This window comes from Condylura cristata, unplaced genomic scaffold (assembly GCF_000260355.1).
Source record: "Condylura cristata isolate star-nosed mole 26May11 unplaced genomic scaffold, ConCri1.0 scaffold00016, whole genome shotgun sequence".
NCBI lineage: Eukaryota > Metazoa > Chordata > Mammalia > Eulipotyphla > Talpidae > Condylura > Condylura cristata.
In genome coordinates this window covers 31,685,786-31,706,692 of record NW_004567117.1, presented here as the reverse complement: position 1 = coordinate 31,706,692, position 20,907 = coordinate 31,685,786, and the positions used below count along the sequence as shown (strand labels likewise).

At 47.7% G+C, this 20,907-nt stretch overlaps 1 protein-coding gene across 1 annotated transcript in view; it reads right to left on the bottom strand.

Moving 5' to 3' along the window:
• Positions 1–5,836: 5,836 nt before the first annotated feature.
• The window catches only part of LIPG (lipase, endothelial), a 21,819-nt gene continuing 6,748 nt past the window's right edge, over positions 5,837–20,907 (bottom strand). Inside the window, exons 4-10 of the mRNA XM_012725810.1 lie at positions 19,980–20,091; positions 14,859–15,080; positions 13,094–13,336; positions 12,019–12,139; positions 10,731–10,952; positions 8,613–8,717; positions 5,837–6,095 (exon numbers count right to left, since the gene is read on the bottom strand). Coding sequence (XP_012581264.1) covers positions 6,074–6,095; positions 8,613–8,717; positions 10,731–10,952; positions 12,019–12,139; positions 13,094–13,336; positions 14,859–15,080; positions 19,980–20,091 — 1,047 coding nt within the window. The 3' untranslated portion in view covers positions 5,837–6,073. The remainder of the gene's footprint in view (positions 6,096–8,612; positions 8,718–10,730; positions 10,953–12,018; positions 12,140–13,093; positions 13,337–14,858; positions 15,081–19,979; positions 20,092–20,907) is intronic.

Below are 20,907 nucleotides of genomic sequence, written 5' to 3'. Positions count from 1 at the left end.
CACAGCTAAGGGGAGTAGTGGGTGGGTCAGGAGAGGTCTGCTGCACCCTGTGGATCAGCTCCCTGGCCAGGGATTGAACTTGTGCTGCAGTGAGCTTGTGCAGTGGATAGCTTCATAGTGCTGTGCTTTAATCTTTTGTACCTCCAGGGAATAAAGCCTTTGCTTTAATTGGAAGCTGATTAAGTAATAATCTTGGCCTTCAGTTTGAACCCCTGAAAGACAGACTAAGTCTGAGATGATTTGCAGGCAGTACTTTATGGGGAGCATTCTGAGAGTCAATACCTGTGGGGGGTTAGTAGTGGGAGATCAACAGAGTCCTCCACAGAAGCCTCATGTGGCCCCACATGAGTGACCCTTTCTTCAGGCAGGAAGATTGAACCTTATCACTAATGAGTGGATGTGTACTGTCCCTGGGAAGGGGTTGTGACCCTGAGCCCTGGGGAGGACTGAAGTCAATGCCTGGAGAGAGGCTCAGGTGAATGTCCTTAACTGCACATATCTGCTGGAGAGAGGATCCTCAGTCCTACAAGGGTTGTGGGGGGTGGGGGCCACTATAGGAGCTAAATTGAGATCTTGACATGTTTTAATCTTCAAAATAAAAATACCTTTCTAAAGAAGCATTGGTACATTTGCCTAAAAGTGTTTGGCCCAGGGCATCTCTGGTGGCAGAAAGGGGCAAAGCACAGCTCTATGAAGCTATTGCAACCACTGCAGCATGAGTTCAGTCCCTGACCAGGGGACCCACATGGGGCAGCAGACCTCACCTACCTCACCCATTGCGCCCTATAGCAGTGTAGTTCAGTAAATCTGCCTGTTAAGTTCTCTACTCTGTCTCTGGTGGGTTCTTTCTCACCCCCACCTCTGGCCTGTACCCCAGTTCTTACATGCATAAATAAATTATTAAAAAAATGTTTTACAAAAAAATATGTTATATATTCAAGAAGCCATGGTTCCCTGAAGAAATAATTTTGCAGTAGAAAACCACACGGTTAAATACCAAATTCACTGTAAAAACTGTTTGAATGAAAATTAAAACCAATGAAGATAGATCGGAAGCTCAATGGTAAGATACAATTCTCAAGCAGGTCAATATATTCATTGCAACACCTACCAAAAGCTCTCCAGGCTTTTTGTAGAAATTCACAAGCTGATTTTAAAATTTACACAAAAATGCACATGACCTAGAATAATGAGAGCAACTTTTAAAAAACCCAAGTTGCAAAACTATCAGTGCCCAAAATCAAAAACTGATTAAAAGCTACATTAACTAAGCAGGTGTGATATTATCACCGGCATCCTATGAAGGTATAATGAAGTTGATAATAAAATTAGCTCCCATCCAGATAATTCTCCTTGCTGCTCCAGCTAACTTCTGATCTTTGTCACCTGCTTAGACTTGCCCTAGCTTCCAGATTTTTCCAGCAGCTCTTTCCCACACCAACACACGTATGCACTAGTATGATATAAGGACAAAAAGATTACGTGGTATTAAACAGAACCTTTAGAAATATGACTGCAGAATTTAGTCTATTAGAAAGGGTGGGGACAGGAGGCCCCATGGTCTAGAGTAAAGGGCTAGGGCTGCCTCTGTGGGAGGTGTGGTGTAGTAGAATACATCTGAAGAGGTGTGAACCTATTCCCCTAAGTTATTTACAGTGTTGTAAAGCCAAAGTTAGGCCTCCTGGTGGTGCAAGGGGTGAAGACACAGCACTATAAGGCTATCCGCAGCCACTGCAGCAAGAGTTCAGTCCCCAGCCAGGGAGCTGACCCACATGGCACAACAGAACTCTCCTGTCTCACCCGCTGCTCCCCTCAGCAGTGTATTTCAGTGGATCTGCCTGTTAGGCTCCCCACTCTTTCTCTGGTGAATCCTCTCAGTCCCCCACGCCCCCTACACCACTAGCCTATACCCCAGTTCCTGAATGCATAAATAAAAAAATCTTTAAAAAATAAATTAAAAACCCATAGTTAGCTCAATTAACATAAGTGCATAAATAAAGGTTAAGTAGTATTACTGACTACCGAGGTTTAGAAAAACAAAGACTTGAACCCTAGTTTATATTTGTTTTGTCCTCATTCTTTTTAATTATTTATTAATCTTTTATTTTTCAGGAGACATCATCCCCAATTTATAGGTGAGCCCCTAGTTACGAAAGACATTTCTGACACCCAATTTATAGATGAGGCCATAGTTACAAAAGACAGTTTTGCTACCTCACTGCACCTCTCCATGGCAACTATTGCTGCCATGGAAACTTCTTGGGAAGTAGAAGAGGGAAAAACAAATGCTGGGGCTTATTCTAGGTTCAGAAACCACAGAATGAAATCAGCTGTGCAAACCATCACTATTTTAGGGGGCCTGATTAGAAGAGATGCCCCAGCAACTGAGCCTATTTGTAAAATAACCACTGTGACCCTATATTTTCCTATCCTAGCTGAAAATTTTCCTTTACATTTGCAAGTCTTCTGACTTCATGCAAATCAAAGATTCATTTATTCATTTGAATTAATGAGCATCTTCTTTTAACAATGAAAACAACACTCAACCGGCTAAAGTCACTGCTATAACTAAATTCTGTTAAACACTTTCAACAAAGCCCTAGTGAAAGTCAGTTACACTGAATAAAGATGAAATGGGTACGCAGGAAAGTCAAGTAAACTTGGAAACTGCACTGCTTGAAGAATGCTTAGAGCAGCATGAGCTTGTATAATGGGAGCCAGGAATGGAGGCATCAGGGGAATAAAGTGAAGAGAAAATGGATGTAAATAGTTGGTCAGCAACAGAGGGACACCCACAAAAAGGATGGTCACACGCCCACTGTATGGTCATTTCTTTAAAAAGTGACCACTAAGCTCTATTGCAAAGAAAATATTCCAGGTATGTCAGCTGAAGAAGGCAAGAGACATCAGAAGGAAATGTCAGAGATGGCAATGAAAACTTCACGTAGCTGAATAGTGAGCTACAATTGGCTGAAGAGTCTTCCTCTTTTCCTTCTTACATTCTGATTTCAAAGACTCAGCATCAGGTTTGTTTGTAACTATTGTATTTCCAGTATAAAATGCCTATGGTCTAGCAAACGCTGAACATATACTTGTGGTTTACAGCATTGTTCCTAGAGAGGAGAGCTGGAACAGCCTCAATATTCAATTTTAAAAATGAAATTTTGATCATAAATTGGAGTATACGTATACATAAATTGGACGTATACCCTACGTATACATCAGGTAACAATGACTAAAAATTCACAAGACCCAATGATTTACAGGGTACCCAGGACTATCCCTGTGTCTAGGAAAAGAAAAAGAACACCTGATAAACTCATGGCAATGTCCAGTATTCCTCTTTATAAATAGTAATTGGGGGCCCTCCCTGGTGGCACAATGGATTAGAGCGCAGCACTGCAAGCTGGCCGCAGCTGCCTCAGTGCTAGTTCAAAGTTCCATCCCGGCCCCAGAGCTGACCCACATGGCGCGGCAGACCTCTCCTGACCCACCCATTGCTACCCTCAGCAGTGTACTTCTTCGATCTGCCTGTTCTGCTCCCCACTCTGTCTCTGGTGAAGCCTCTCACTGCCCCTGCACCTCTGGCCTGTACCCAGTTCTGTATGCAGAAATAAATAAACCTTAAAAACAAAAATTGCTGGGTCTGCAGGCACCCTGAATAAAGATTTGCTGGCTCCCTGTGAGACCACGTGACTGATTATTGGCCAGCAGAACATGGGCAGCTCATTAGGGTGCCCTTAAGAGGGGATTTGTCCGGCCTTTCCCTTATCCTTTTCCACCTTCCCATGGGCTGGCAGGAGAATTACTGAGGGACAATTTGAATAGCATAGCAAAACTAAGAACCCTCTTGGTTTCGTGGGGCAAACTCAATACCAGCTGAGACTTTGACACAATAGAGAATTCAGCTTCTGTCTGGTTTGAGTCGCTTTATCTGAGTCCCATATCACCAAACCTGTATATTCACTGATTTTCCTCATTGTCCTGCTTTACTTCCCAACATACACCTGCAGGCATTTCTACTCTGACTCAAATAGTTTTTCATGTTGTCCTTTAGTGAAGAGGATTTTGTCCACTTCCAGCCAACAGTTAGTCTATCATGGAAAATATATCTGGTATGAAAGTAACTTGGACAACCATCATTACTTCTAATTTTAAGAAATGAGTTACCAGACCACGAATACTGATGTAGATTTTTATTATTTTACTATTTAAAATGTTTAATCCTAAAATTCATTAATTTTGGATAAAAACTAACCATATGTTTATTTTTATATATTATATACACGAGAAATAAATAGTGTTCTAAGCGTTTAAAAAAAAAGCATCACTATATACATATCGGGCTTCAAGCCAAATGTATAAATACAGGATCCACTGAGAATTCAATTCCCAAAGCTTCAAGCACTAGAAACAGAAGTCCGAAGTACCCAGGATGCACAGTCAATAACACAAGCTCCGCTTCGGCCAGAGAGAAATCGCAGAAGAAACAGGAAAAGCGTACAACTGAATTGAAAAATCCCTTGAATAGGAACGTGACTGGTTATATGTTTAGCAATTTGGCATTGAACAATGACACAGCCTTGGCACAACACAGATTAAAACAACATCCTTTAAAAACCTAGGTAGAAAGAAAATTGTCTCCCTCCAACTGACAGCATGTCTCCTTCCAAATAATCCCATTTATGAAAAAAAACAACCCCTCGGCACCATTGTTCTACTGGTTATATATTAATTAAAAAGTTTAGGGTTTTATGGACGATTCTGAAAAAATATTTGTTTTTCACTGCTGGGTATACTGATGATTGAGCACACCACGACCTCTGCCTCCAGGAAATCTGGGTCCTCAGCCTACCTCAGCCTACCTAGGCCTACCTCAGCCTACCTCCACTACCAACTTGCTATATAATTCCAGGCAAGGAGCTGAGCTAAGTCTTGGTTTTGTAAAATAAAGAGAACAGTTTTCCTGTTCACCTTCTGTTAGGAGTCTCTAATTAGGTGATGCATATACAAATTTTCTAAAAAATAGAAAAGAATTTGTCAAACGCCTTATATTTTCATTCAAATCACAACTTAGAACTGGAGGCATTTCCAGAAATTTAATACAGAAAAGGCACTGGTGTTAGAACAAGATATGCCAGAGAGGAAAAAACGCTGTATTCAATCTTAGCACCAGTTCTGTTTGATGGTGCTGGTTTCTGTGTAAGTAGGCATGTGTAAGTAACATAAGTAAAACCCTCCATTCTCCAAAACAGCAGTGATTTTACTCCAAAGCAACCATGTTCAGCAACTAGCCATCATTTTGGTTCCTGGTACATACGACAATTTACTTGCTACTTCATTGGTGATCAAACATGTCACTCAGAAGAAATAGCCATGTTAAGTAAGGCAGTGCCCTTCCTGCCTTTCCTCCCATGTATATTCAGGCAGAAATCTTGGCCTCTTTAGATTCCAAATGGAGTCTGTAAAGTTTTGGTATTGCAGTTAATGGCACATTCTAAGAAATTTCAAGTGCTCACCAAGCATTTGTCCTATCCAAAAGTGAACAATGGAAAAGTTTTAAAGCCAATGATGTGTGCTTTAGAGAATGAGTTGGGGACCGGACAGAGTATTGGGAAAGCAACCAGTATTGATCAGTGCAGCCCACTGAACCCTAACAATGAGGGCCTCGGCACCCCGGACCTACTCTCACCTCTCTGGGTAGCAATGCCACAGGTCTGTCATCCTGGGCCAGGTCTGAAAAACATGGCTCAAGGCAGGCCAGTAGCTGGCTCCTCTGCATAGTCACTGCAGAGAAGAGTAAGCCCAGGGTCACCAGCAGGGTGGGCACAAGAGGTGGCCGTCAGCCCTCTGTGTAACCCTCGAGTCAGCACTAGTCTAGAGTAGCGGGAACTACCCCAGGGAAGGTCCCCTCCCTTGAGCAGCCCCAGCCATCCTGGGAGGCCCAGGTCTGGACCCAGCACGCCACTGCTTCCAATTGCTGCAGGGTCAAGGCCAAGGTTCTTCCATCAGGTGGGCCCTTGCCATAGTCTTCTCCATGTGCTTGGAAGGAGTCAAGTGCTGCCAGGCACCCTCAGGCAAGTGTCCAGGTCGGACTGAAAGAAGCAAGAGAGTGTGGCCTTCGTTAGCTTCCATCACAAGCTATTGAGTGCCTGCTCTGTTTAGCCCAAGACCAAACTTTCTTACCTATCAAACGCTTTACTTGCTTCCCTTTCAGCATAAATAATATCCCAAGATTTTTCTCTCCCTCACCCATACAAGCCACAGATTCACCTGGAGAACCACTACACTGGAGCTCTCTCTGGTCCTAGTTCCAGGCACCACAGGCCTGGTAGATATTTATCAACACCCACTGAAACATGCACACAGTGTGTGCACACACATACACACACAGTTGTGGGCAGAACCTTGAGTCCCCTGTGCCTTGATCTAGATTTGCAAGAGAGACTGCTGAGTCGTAGGAAGGAGGTGAGACGGAATCAAGAGATCTTAATTTCAGTCCCGCCAACTGAAGTCTACCAACTGAAATTCTTTGAACCTCCAGCTCCTTATCAACAAATAGGTAGTGAATAGCATCCAGGTAGGGAGAGAGATGGCTGAAGGCATGCTGTGTGGCCACGGGTTCCCAGAGCCTCTGTATTAATTTGTTACTTGGGCTCCTATTGTTTTCTGTTTGGGGCGGGGGAGGGGGGAGAGGATAGACTTTTATTCTTCCAAGAGGTGATAATATGGGGTGATTTCGATCATTCTCAACTGTTACAAAGTTCTGGAGCAGAAAAATAGACTATCTTATCATAAGGATAATTATAAGAACGGCAGTCTTTCCCAGGTGTGTCCAATCGGCATGGCTGTTCAGACGATTGATGAAGGCAATAGAAGGTATAAATTTGAACACAGACACTAAGAATTCAAATGACTATTACAGTGGAAAATCTTGAGCCCTCACTAGACTGAGTCGCTTAATTAAATGGGCAGTTCTCAGACTCCCACAAGCCCTGTGATCACCGAGCTTGTGGTGGAGGGGAGGGTCCCCAACACGAGACTGAGCAGCAGAAAGGTGCCTGGCCCCCAAGGTTGGCAGACAGTTAATCACAAGGGACCCCAGCCTGGGCACAGCTGCTTAACAATTGCTACCCAGACTGAAACACAGTGATTATCTAAGTGTGTGGACTTGCCAGGGCTAAGAAGGGGCACAGGCTTCAGAGCAGACTCACCTGCTCTGGACCTTCTACTGCCACCTCCAGCTGAGGGATCCTGGAAAGAGTGACCCCACTCCCAGTCTCAGGTTCCCCAACTGCACACAGGGTTACAGACACCTGCGCCATGGAGCTGATTATTAAAGTAAACGAAACGGTGCGGTGGGCATGCGTTACATACAACAGCACTGCTGCCCAGGACCTTGATTGGGCACAGAATTGGGGGCAGGTGGGGGTCACAGGGTGTGTGGCAGCTTTCCTTTTCAGATGCACCACTCTGAGAGCAACAGTCCTCAATTCCGCATTAATCGGACTCCCTCTTGGGGAAATGGGATGCTGAAGCAAGACAACCCTGTTATCTGAGTCAGCCCCACACAGGGGCATTCCTGCTTCTCAAAAGAGAGAGGGCTGGGCCTCTCTGGTAGTGCAGGGGATAAAGTCTCACTGCTATCAAGCTATCGCCAACCACTGAGGCATGAGTTTAGTCCCCAGCCCGAGAGCTGACTCACATGGCCCAGAAGACCTCTCCTGACATGCCTGCTGTTCCCCTCTGAAGTGGATTTCCATAGATCCGCCTGTTCTGCTCCCCACTCTGTCTCTGGTGAATCGCCCCCTGCAACCCACAACCCTGTGGCCTAGACCCCAGCTCTTATATGCATAAATATATATTAAAGGAAAAAAAAAAAAAAGAGGGCCTCCCTCATGGTGCAAAGGGTTAAAGCAAAGCACTACAAAGCTACCTGCAGTGCTTCAGCATGAATTCAATCCCTGACCAGGGAGTGACCCACATAGAGCAGCAGACTTCTCCTGTCTTCCCTCCTGCTGCTCCTCTCAGCAGTGTGCTTTATCAATTTGCCTGTTCTGCTCCCCACTCTGCCTCTGGTGGATCCTCTCACCGCCCCTGTACCTCTGGCCTGTACCCCAGTTCTGTATGCACAAATAAATAAATCTTTAAAAAAAATGATGGAAGACAGTCTCTAATGTAACTCACAAAACCTGGGTTCCAGAGCATCTCACATGGGGACTACACCTTGTGCTTTTCCTTTAGCACTCGACTCCCCACACTGCCTGGTGCCCAGAAGGACACTGGGAGCCCTGGAACCTTCCCACACCCCACCACTACAGAGAAGCTGATTCTAAGATGGGGGCTTGGGCACCACCCCCGGGACGCAGCCTCCAAAAAACCCCACTTCAGCGCGGCTTCAGGCTGGGACAACTCTCAGTGAGGACGGGCAGAGGCAAAGGCACCTGACACCTCCAGTCTCCCACATAACTGATTTTCTGTCTCCTGACGCCAGAAGGTGAGCTTCCAAAGGAAGAGATTTCTACCCATGTCCTTGCTGCTTTGCCCTGAGCCCAGACTCACAACCAGCCCATGCGACGTGACCTGCCAACATAGGAGAAAGCACCAGTTACCTGGACTCATTTTTCGTTCTCCAGCCATCCCGGCACTTGTGAAACCAGAGCTCTTGGCCAGGGGATATGCTGGTGTGCTCAAGGTCTTCGACACAAAACGTCAGCCTAGGAGGAGAAAGAAACCATCGTTGCAGACAAAACCCTGGGGGAGGGCAGTGCAGTGTGTCAGCCAGGAAGCCGTGAGGTGGACAGAGCAAGGGGCAGAGAGTGGACTTCACGGCACCTCACTCCGATTCCAGAGCCTGCAGAACTCCTGGACAGTGTGGCTACAATCTCCCTAAGCCGAGGCTCAGTTTGGTCTTCCAGGATTCAGCTCACACAGCTTTTAATCCCACCTCTAGCCCCTTCTCTCTGCCCATCCCAAAGTCTGCCCTGCCAGTCTCTCTAAAGCCTCCCTGGCCATCCCCATCCCCAGGCCATTTTAATCTAACCTTCCCTTGACTTCTGCATTTCATTAAAAAAATTCATATCCTGGGCCCTCCCTGGTGGTGCACAGGTCAAAACACAGCATAAGAAGCTATCGAAGCCACTGCAACACAAGTTTGATCACCGCCCAGGGTGCACACACATGGCATGGCAGACCTCTCCTGGCCCGCCCGCTGCTCCCCTCAGCAGTGTATTTCAGTCCATCTTCCTGCTCTGCTCCCCACTCAGTTACTGAATCCTCTCACCCTCCACACTTCTGGCCTGTACCCCAGTTCTGTATGCATAAATAAATCTTTAAAAAAAAAATCATATCCCTACATAAATGTTGCTTTGTGACTGTTATTACTTCTTATGGTGTGGAATCGATAATGAATTGTTTTGTCTTACTTTAGCACATCATATACTAATTGTGTGGATGGACATATCGTTGGGGAACTATAAGTTCATGGGGTAGAGGTGCTCAAGGCACCTCCAGTACAGTGGTCAGTGGAACCCAGCTGCAAGTCCAAGTGAAGGATCAGCAAATACACACCCTTTATCACAGAAAGTCAGTGGTCTAATTACTGTTCCAACTATTGCCCAAATGAGTTGGGTGGCCCCAGCCTGGTGGTCTGGGGAACAGCTGGCCTTGATGCGGACCAGCAGGGCAAAAGTCACATTCAGAACATCTTTGAGAACCTTGGGAAGCCCAAACAGCCAACTTCATTCAAAGCACAGTAAGTGCTTGCACTTATAAGCACCAGAGAAAGAAAATAGACACCAGTTCTAGATCAGTCTCATTTCTAACATTCCCATAGCTGACACCCCCAGTTCTGAGGTTTCTATACCAGGATCACTCAGAGGAGGACCCAAGCCTCCACTCTCCACTCCTGGAACCAAACTTTGCCACAGGTGATGGAACAGAACACATGAAGAACTGTAACACCGAAAATGCCCGATGAGGTGTAGGGGGCTGGAGGCAGCTTCTCACCAGCCCCAGCCTGGCAGCAGCCTCCCAGAGGTATGCCAAAGAAGAGGAGCACTTGACAAAAGCCTCCCTGCCTTCCCTGCATTTACTTAGAAAGAAGGCTGCTCAAAGACTCAGGTCACAGTTTTAGGGACTCACATATAAAGGCCTGGATTTTTCATGCTGCGTTGGGGTTAAAAGATCTGGAGAAGCTGCCAGCTGGCAGAACACAGGAGATTCTGTTATTTGATCTTAAGACCCCTGCCCTGAATGCTTGATTCAGAGCCTCTGAAGGAGAGCTAGAATGCTCTGAAAATACGATACCAGTGCCCCCAGCAGACCTGGTGCCCGGGGCTTCCCTGGATTTGAGACTCTGGTTTGCTCTGGACAGGATCAGGGAGACCAGTGGCACAGACCCAGAGCGAGCAAACCAGCCAGGCAGTGCTCCTGAAGAGCAAAAGCTCTCCGCCTGCAGGCGAATGCAGAGCCTGACAAAGTCCTGGATTCCAGTGCTCCCTTGCCCACCCCTATCAGCCACAGCTGTGGTCAGGACTCAGGTTGCTCAGCAGCTAACAGAGCTTTACCTGGAGTTCTCTTCACCCCACAAAGGTAGCTAAGCTTCTGCCCATATGTCCTGCAGCGGAAGGACAAAGATGCAGGCTCAGTGAAGGAAAGGACACACAGGAGCACTGCTCTTTGCTCACCAGCGACAAGGGGGGAAAAGTCAAGACCTAAAGGGCACTTACTTCTGCTGGGTTTCCCCAGACTTGACTCGGATGCGCCTGATGTTCAGCTCCTTCTGGGAGTTAAGAGGCTGAGACAGTAAGTTGCTAAGTTCCTTCAACAGGTCGTACCAGGACTCAGAGACTGGCTGCTCCCAGGTGAGCTTGATCTTCAAAAGGTCACCCAGGTCCTCCTCGGTGTAGACCAGGAAGGTATTGGTGGCATTCAGCCCAATCTGCTCCACGCTACAAGGTGAGACGCAGCTGAGCTCAGTTCCCGGCTCCACAGAGAGTGGAAAGGACCCAGCCGAGGACTGCCCACCTCGGGCTCTCCACGCCCACCCCCCAGGCCAGGTAGAAGCTCAGCCACGCCCCATACTAAGAGGTAACTTTGCCCACAGTACCCCAGTGTCTGATCAAAACCATCTCGGAGGCCCTCCCTGGTGGTGCAGCGGGTTAAAGCACAGCACAAAGACGCTTAAGCCACTTCCGCATGAGTTCGATCCCCGCCTGCCCCCGGAGGTGACCACGTGGAGTGGCAGACCTCTCCTGACCCGCCCGCTGCTCCCCTCAGCAGCGTACTTCGTCGATCTGCCTGTTCTGCTCCCCAGTCTGTCTCTGGTGAATCCTTTCACCCTCCACATCTCTGGCCTATACCCCAGTTCTGTATGAATAATAAAATCTTTTTTTTAATAAATAAATAAACCATTTCTGAGTATCGCCCTATTTATGCAGCTGTCTCCCTGGGAACCACTGGCCCCTCCTGCTGTCCCTCCCATTTGGCACATGGCGGGGCCTGCCTGGTCAGTTTGTCTCATGAGCATGTACATGGAGATCTGGTCTCCCAGCCAGACCCTGAGCCCTGGAACCAAGTACTCTGATGACATTACTTGTATTTCCTGATATTGCCTGGCACTTAGTAGCTCGGGACTACAAATTCTTACTGACTGCTACGTACCCTCGCACATTTTGGAAATGGTCCAGGGATGACAACATTCCAAATTTCCTAAAGCCTCAGGTGTCAGGCGTTGTCTGAAATGAGCCAGCAGTTTCTGCCCAGCTGCTCCAGCAGCTTTTCACACTGCTGAATCATCCTAGGACCTTCCCTCCTAGAAGGTTCTGAGCCAAGGACTTGGTGGGGGTGGGGAAGGGAGCACAGGACAGGAGAAAGGCACGAGGCCTGAGGGCACCACCTAGCCCCTCCCCGGGAGGCTGGCTACACCCCTGCACTTGCTCACACGCTCCACGCTGCTCTCTCCTCAAACCAATGTACTCTCTGCCTGGAGCCCAGCAAAGCAAGCTCATGACTTACATTTCCAAAGGCAGAATCTGCGAATCTGAGTTGGTGCCATAGAGGGTGACATAAAAGCTGGGCTTGATTTTTGCCACGTTCTTATAGTTGAAGATATGGATTTTCATTTGATAGTGGTAAACTGCAGAGACAGCAGAACAAAGACATTTGAACAAAGACCTGTGCATCATCTCAGGGCCCCCTGACCCATGCCGGAACTGCCACCCCTTAGATCCAGCAGGACCTCCTGTCTCCAAAGGCCGGTGACAGCAATGGTTGCAGAAATCTATCTAGAAGTGGAACTGGGACATTGGGATTAAGGAGAACTTTAGGGGATGGCGGCAGAGCTGCTCTCTAGCTGCTTGATCTTGAATTAGGGGCCAAGGCATTAGCCTCAACTTGTCCACATGTAAAATAGCCCCCACAAAACCCACAAAATCTTATGTTTTACAATACATTATTAAAAAGCAAGATATCAGGGCCCTCCCTGGTGGCGCAGCGGGTTAAAGCACTGCACTGAGAAGCTAAAGCCACTTCCGCATGAGTTCGATTCCCGCCTGCCGCCTGCCTCGGAGGAGACCACATGGCGAGCCAGACCTCTCCTGACCCGCCCGCTGCTCCCCTCAGCAGTGTACTTCGTAGATCTGCCTGTTCTGCTCCCCACTCTGTCTCTGGTGAAGCCTCTCACCGCCCCTGAGCCTCTGGCCTGTACCCCAGTTCTGTATGTACAAATAAATAAATCTTTAAAAAAAAAAAAAAAAAAAAAAAGCAAGATATCATATCCATCCCCTGTCGGGCCTACCTCAGATGTATTGTGACAATCAAATGAGAAAACAAATATGAGACAATCGTGAGAAGCTCAACATAAGATGGAATTTAAGATACTGATAGCATGGAGTGATGATCAACCTCACAAAAGGAGCCCCCTCCCCATTTATTTTCAAAGATGGACTTCCCAGGGTGAGCACAACACAGTCTGGTTTGCAATGATTTAACTGTGCCAGCCACACCTCCCACAGGGATGTGCCTTGTTCTGCAACATGGTATTTAGAGGAGGCAAGAGAGGAAAGTCTTGCTCATGTGGTCTGAGAACTACCTCTGAAAGGCATGCCTGCCCGGGTTTTTAAGTACATCTTGCAGTTCTTCTTGTTGCTCATCTTCTTAGCATTATAGCCAATGCTGTTACAACGGTTCTTCCGGCAGCTGAGACAGATCCCCTTTTTGAAGCGGTTCGAGTCTGTGCACTGAAATGCAAAGCTTGGCTTGTCCTGATTCACCAGGGAGTCAACAAAGAGGTGAATGGCTCGCTCATGTTCACACTTCATCTTCTCAGTAATTGCTGCAGAAAAGAGACCACATACGCGCTCAGCCACCTCTCCAGGATTCAGGCAATGAGTACACTCATCGATGATGCTGTTTTTTACTTTATTATTGCTGTTTGTATCATTCTCAATACATGCCCCGTGACAGACTGGGCTCCCAGGAGGATGTAAAATTAAAGACCATCCTGCTCGCTCCCCAGGTGAGAAGATAGCACTCATACACACCCCGCAGCGAAGAGCAAGAGTGAGCATACAATGAGTACTAAACAGGGTGATGAAGACCAGTTGTTAGGAGTGACTTGGTTCTGACTAGGCTGTCAGATCACAAGATGCTAGAAACAGATCAGAGGCTAAACTTCATCTAGTCCGGGCTCAGTGAGTCATAGCTTGCAGACTGGCTGCCTGTTTTCAAGTATTGTTTATTTATTATGAAATACTGTGTATTTCATGTTCCAACAGAGTGGTGTACTTGAAACAGAGACTGTATGTTCTGAAAAGACTAAGATATTTCCTAGATGGCCCTTTAAGAAAATGTTTGCCAACTCCATTCTTCTGGACCAGTCCTTAATTATAGGTTATGACCCAAATGTCCACAGTAACTTGTTTGGTCACACAATCTGTTGGTTGCAATGTCAGAATATAACTGGGGTTTTTTCTGGCCCATGATATATCATTTCTTGTACCAGAAGTGAAAGTCAATAGTTCGAATACACCCTAGGCCCCTAAGAAAAATTCTGCCATGCTATACCCACCACTTCCTTACTAATACCACCATCCTTAAGAAATGCATTTATCACATGCCCTGAGGCAGTCAGGGTTGAACAATCCCTTTCACAGACTTCACATCCTATGGGGCTACTTGGCTGTGATGGTGTTGGGAGAGGGCAGCAATCTTAAGACTGAGAGACAGAGAGGAACATCCAAAGGGCAGAGCTGCCCAGTGGACAGCGCTGACAGGGTCCGTGAATCTAAACTGCTGCGTGAGTCAGGGGTAGTAGGTAAGGAGAGCTATATGCTCTGATAGTTAAGAATGCCCATTATATGATATAACTAATAAAGGAAGGCTGCAAAACAACGAAACAAATGATTTTTCACACACACATAAATGCAAAGAAAAAAAGACTGTAAGACACACACACAATTGTTCAAATCAGCTATTCCTGAAGAGTACTCCTGAAGCAGGAGCAGAAGTAGGAGGTGAGAGAGGATGTTTTACTTTTGGCTTTATGCAATCCTATATTGCCTGATTTCTTTCAACAAACATATGTTCCTTTTGTTATAAAATAAATTAATAGTAACAAAAGAAATTAACAGCAATAATTTATAGAGTTCATATGACATATTAAGTGATTAAGTACTTGTGACCTCAGAGCATGAGAAAACAAAACAGATGGTTAATAGACTCTAGAATGATGAAGAACAGCAAACACAGGGCTGATGAACAACAACTTCTGAGGGACCCCAAAAGTTTTATCTGATTTAGGAGATGTGATAACTGAGTCAAACCTCTCCAATGAAGCACAAAAATAAGGAACTCACTTCCATCTGTAATGGCCCCAAAGAGATCATTCAGCCCACAGCCCGGCTGGAAGTCACCCCCGTTGGGGTAGATGTCTATGTGGCCCACAGGCATCTGAATCCCGATGCTCAAGCCAAGGGAGCATGTGTAGGTGTGGAGGACATCCACAAAGTCTGCATCGTCAGGGGAAAGCCTCTTGTGAATGTTCGCCCCTTCAAACAGGGGGCCAGCAGGGTCCAAACCTAAAGCAGAAGGGGAGCCAAGACCATCTGTCAGGTGAACCACGTCAGGGAGTCCTGATTTTAAGTCAAGTCAGGTGTGCAGAATGAAGGCGACCCGGGAGCCCAGCCCCAAGGAGCCCACAGTCAAGGAACTGACACTCTTCCAAAGCCAGTGCTTGTCCTGCTGCCTCAGCCGACTGGGAAAAGCAGCCACGAGCGTCAACTTCTGCACTCAAGGAACCACGAATGGTCAAACTGGGGTGGTGGTAGAGAGAACTCAGCTGGCTGAGACTAAGCCATTCATCCTATTTACTCGGCCACAGAGAGCCTTCCAGATCAACAACGCTCCTGCGCCTTCTGGAGTGAAGACTTAGTCCCCCCCAAACTGAGCTGTTTGTATTTGGGCTCCCCCCCCCTCCCTTGAGTTCGAATCACACCTCAGGTGGGACAGTGAGAGTGGGGAGCGTGCAGGAGACACTGTGACCCCACAGCCCAGGCCTCGGGATTCCTCTATTTTTTTTTTTTAAAGATTTATTTATTGTGCACACAGAACTGGGGTACAGGCCAGAGACAGAGCGGGGAACAGAACAGGCAGATGGAGGAAGTACACTGCTGAGGGGAGCAGCGGGCGGGTCAGGAGAGGTCTGCCACGCCATGTGGTCACCTCCGGGGCAGGCGGGAATTGAACTCATGCGGAAGCGGCTCTAGATTCTCAGTGCTGTGCTTTAACCCGCTGCGCCACCAGGGAGGGCCGGGATTCCTCTATTTTATAGCCACAAAGAATTAACCTTTTTTTGCCTGCAAACTTTTGGCACAGGAAGCAGCACTGTAGAGAACACTGGCTCTCACACTTAAAACTGCATAAATATCTCCCAGCAGCTTGAATAGGACCCCACTCTGCAGCTATAAAAAACCTGGAAGGACACGCCGGCCGCTGCTTACCTGTGCTTGTGGGGGAAGGTAGGAAAGGCAGGAAACGGGGCAGGCGGTGGCAGCAGTAAGAGAGGTGGTCACTGTTTTAATTTGGGAGCCACATGAGCCACATTCGAAAGGTGGAAGCGTAACAAGGAGATTTCCTGGCCCCTGAGAGATTCTCATCTGGTGTAGAGCCCAGAAACACATATTGAGTCCCCACGGTAATTCTAAAAGTGAGTGGGCTGAGGCCCAGATTTCAAAAATCATCTCCATGCTTCAGAGTCACCCGTAAAAAAGAATCTAAATGTCTTCATTCATGTAGCTCATGTGACATAGTAAGTGATTATGTGCTTCTCAATGCAAATTCTAGCGACTATTACCAAGCCCAAGTGGTTATGGGAACTGGATGCACCCCAAACCAGAAGGCTCTGTGTCCTGCAGACAGGGAGGGAGGACCTCGAAAAGACCACATGTAGCAGAGAAAGGGGTCTGTTTAGTCTAGACTAGAGTGTCTCAACTGGTAATGAATTTGCTCCTAAATGAACAAAGCCCTGAAGAGAAGCTACTAGCATCTGTGGGCTAGTGGAAATATCCTATACATGCAGGCCATCTCCCACAACAAAGCATCATCTGAACAGGTTCGGATGTCCTCATCTAGAGACACCACGGCAGGAAGAGAAGCAACCAAGAGCACAGAAAGGTGAGTAATAGATCCGTACCAGCAGCCTCAACCCCAGCACCAGGAAGCCATCAGAGGTAACACAGACCTATCACCCAGCCTGCAGAGTAAACTTGTGGAACCCACTGCTCATGGAACAGGTAGTGGCTGAACTCAACTCTAGCTTCCAGAAAAAGTTTAAATGAAAGTTACATATGAACGAGGCAAAAAGAGCCTGGGCTGCTTGGGGGCTCATCCCTAGCCCAGAACCCCCAAGAACAAGGGCACCAAAATAGGGTCCTCCCAAAGAGCCCGGGATGACTCATTTTAGAGGCTGCGAGGACAACAGACGTGGCAAGCAGCCTCTCCCGGCCCCTCGTCAACATTCTGCTCTGCAATCTATACAGGAGTGGAGCTCTTGGCTGGGTGGGAACAAAAGTCTCCACCAGACGGTCAGTGTCATGGAAACCAAGTTGTGCGGGAGGAATGCAGGCCGCCCGGCTTCTGGACAGGCCCCCAACAGACAGGCCAAGCCTTCACCTACCAGACAGAGCTGCCTGCCACATCTCCACGGTCTGCAGACTCTGGGAAAAAATTGCACCATTTACCTTTTGGGATGGGAGGGAGAACTTAGCTCCTCCAAAAAAAGGAAAGATCTAGAACCAGACCTTCCCCTCTTCGTTGAGTCCAACTCCTCCAAAGGGTTTGTGCCCAGGAAAGGGAGATCACACGCATGTACACAGGTGCACACACAGGTGTACACATGTGGGAAACCCTCTGGGGCTGTGCACCGACCCTGAAGGATCAGTCCCTTAACTCCTCCAGCAGAGGAGCAGTGGTGCCAGGACTGGCCTCAGGCCCTGGACCTGACAGCCCGGTTCTTCCACTCAAGGGATGAGATGTCAGGCCTGTGGTTTATCCCTGAAATCTGGTTTCCACAAGTAAAATGAAGCCCAAAGCAGCCCTTTGGCCAGTTGCTATGTCGCTTAGAGAGGGAAGCGTAGACACTTGCTGTTAGGCAGCATCAAGCCCAGAACTTGTACAAAGTGGACACTTACTTCATATTTCTTAGAAAGATGAATGGCCTTGCTTATTTATTTAGAACTCACTGGACACAAGTTGAGTAAGAAATACATGACCACTTCGCCAGTATATCACTGAATTCTCTGAGAAGCGTAAGAAGATAAAACTGGCAAACTCTGGCCCACAACCCTCTGATCCAAGCAAGGTTGGGGTTCAGATATCCCCCTCCTGCAGCCCTGCGATAAGGACCCCTGCTGGCATGTGCACAGAAGCATCACTGGCCTGGGAATCCCAAGCAAGCTGCAGTCTCCAGTCCTCTTACCAGCTGGGAGCAGCTGGTCGCCAGGCCTATGGGGACTTCTTCAGCAGAGAGGAGGAGAGTTCACAGCCTTCCCCACCCACACACTTGGCAGTCTTGGTCTGAGTGACTCTGGCTAGAGGCTGCTCGACTCTCTGGCTAGAGGCTGCTCCTTCCTGCCTCACTCACCCCAGGCTCCTGCTCCACAGAGGAAGGTGAGGAAGGGTTGCTCTAAGAGCAAGCAGGCCCCATGCTCGTGCAAGCAGCTCAGAGCACTGATTAGCATTCTGCCAGCAAAGCCACGTCCCAGGGCTGCCTCCCAAGCAGGCAGAGAGAAAGCACTGAAAAGTGCCTTGCCGCCCCATCTCGTTTCAGATTCAGAAATCCAGGAGAGAGATCTGCAGCTTGTTGCAGGCCAACCAGGCTCTGGGCCCTGGTGTTCCAGTGGGGCCTTCCACGTGCTATAGTCTGAAGCTGCCTGGCTTGAATGTGTCCTGTTGGGGGCTGGAGGAGGTGTCAGACAATCGGGCCCTGCAGTAGGTTAATGAACAGCCGTATGAAGCCACAAAATCAATGCCGTTTACACAGTTCAGGCCCAGAGTCTTGATAATCAGAAATAGAGTTTTCAAGAGATGGCAAATCAAAGAGATCTAGAGAGGAGAGACAGAGAGAGAGAGTAAAAAAAAAAAAAAAAAGACAGGAAGAAAGGAGAGAACACCAGACTACCAGACTTAGGAAGAAGAATAAAGATTGAGGACACTCTTTATAGCCTGTGAACCCTTATATATGCAATGGAGGGTCCCCAAAATGGGAATATTTCCCACTTTTTAGAATCACTAAGTGATTTAATCCAAATTCTCACAGACAAAGCTCACTGGGATGAAAAGTTCAATTTTCTATTGACAGCTTAGGTACCTCTCCCAGTAAGTTTTTTTCCTTTAATGACAAAGTTTAAACACTCATTCTAATTAGATAATAATCACTAATAAATGTGCTAACTAAACATTAGAAAGAGGCCTTTGGTAGGAAAAGAAACGCAGAGGCTGAATAACTCCAACTAGAATCCACCATTCTTTTTTTTCCCCTTGAGTGAGGCCCTGAAATGTCATGGACAGAGGCCAGCAGGGAAGCCCAGAAGCTTGTGGCCAGGGCTGCACCCCAGTCTGCCCTTTCATTATCTGGTGTCTCCTCACCATCAGACTAAACAGAAGGTTTCAAACTGTGTTCCCTGGTGCTCTAGTGCCCCAGTGTTCCTCCAGAGAAAGGGAAGTTCCATTAGCAAGATCAGCACATGCACCAACCACATACCCAGCTTCAACCAGACCTCTTCTATGACTTCTATATTCTGGAGCCCTGTGTGAGTTCAATTGGAAAAAAGGGTTCTAAGACTACAAAGGATTTCAGAAAGCCCTAGATTAGAGTTCCTCCAGATTTCTTCCAAAGCCACCTCTGTGTGGTTCTTTTTGGATGCACGTTGGTTCAGAGAAGTCAGATTTTGCAGAGGCTGAGGGAGCTCAGGTGTGAGCTGTCGGTGAGACAGGAAATTTTGTGCCACTTTGCAGTGGGGACACCATGAGGGACACAGCAGTCGTGGAGCAGGTTTGCAAGGCAAGAATCTGCTGCTCGAGCAGTTCTTGGGCCATTGACTGAAATCACACAGGAGAGTAAAAGCTACTGAAATCATACGGGATCCTAATAGCTGATCATGGGACAATGGTATGAGGAATAGGATCCAGAGGGTGGCACAGGGACAAAATTTGACAAGGGACAGGGAAGGAGACATTGTGACCATGTGTATGATGTTATCACCAGCAGAGTTATCCCAAGACCTCCATGGAGACAGTCACGTAATCATGTCAACAGCAGCCTAGGCGTCCCCGGGCCTGCCTCGTGATACGAGCTAGCCTTCTAGGTAGTCAAGGAATGTTCTGCTGTATTTGTGGATGCAAAGAGGTCACAGTCGCCCATAAGTGGTCAGCTCATCAGAACCCACAAGCTGTTTGTTAGCAGCAGAAGCAAAGCTTACCTGTTATTCTGCCCACCGTGCCCTTCACAAAGTTGCCAGCGTACCCAGCCACGTGAGCTCCAAGGCTGTAGCCGATCAAGTGAACATTTCCGAGAGAAAAATTACCCTTCTCCTGCAAGAAGTCACAGAAGTGTGTGCGTGGAGTTGCAGTCCTATAAATTCACCCATGTGCATACTGACTTCATGTGCTCAACGTCGGTGAGCAGTATTGCAATATAAGGGCTGATTACAGGCCTGAGCCATGGCCGGCACATATGCTAAAAAAAAGAGGTGTGGTCCTGAGCCCACAGGGTCACCCACAGTTCAGTCACAGCAAGGAGGAGACACCAGAACTGGAGGGAGGGACTTCCTGGCAACACAACGGGGTGAGGCATAGCCAGGCAAGGGGCAGTCAAGAGGACTTGGTGGCATTTCAAATGTAAGTGCCAGCAGCAGGGTGGTGAGTGTAGTAGAAGTTGCACACCTGACCCTTCCCTATGTTTCTGGCATAGGGAAACAAACAGGGTAGAGGTCAAAGCCACCAACTCATTGAAGGCTCAGTGCCAAGCACAGCCTACAGTGGTGCATTCCTTGCCCACCCTCTCACACCCCAGGAGCTGCTAAGGTCCACACCACCAGCCCATCTGGGACCCCAGAGTGGAAGCAAAGTGTCCTGAGAGCAGGTGGGAATTTGGTCCTGTGGCTCAGGAAGCGAGGTCTACAGAACAACCTCACTAGGGGCCTCCCTGGTGGTGCAGGGGTCAGGTCTCAGTGCTGTCACCACCATCACCACCACCACGGCACAGCAGACCTCTCCTGTCTCTCCCATTGCTCCCTCAGCAGAATTTCAGTAAAACTGCCTGTTCTGCTCCCCACTCTGTCTCTGGTGAATCCCTCACACACCCCTGCACCTCTGGTCTATATGCCAGTTCTTCTATGCATAAATAAA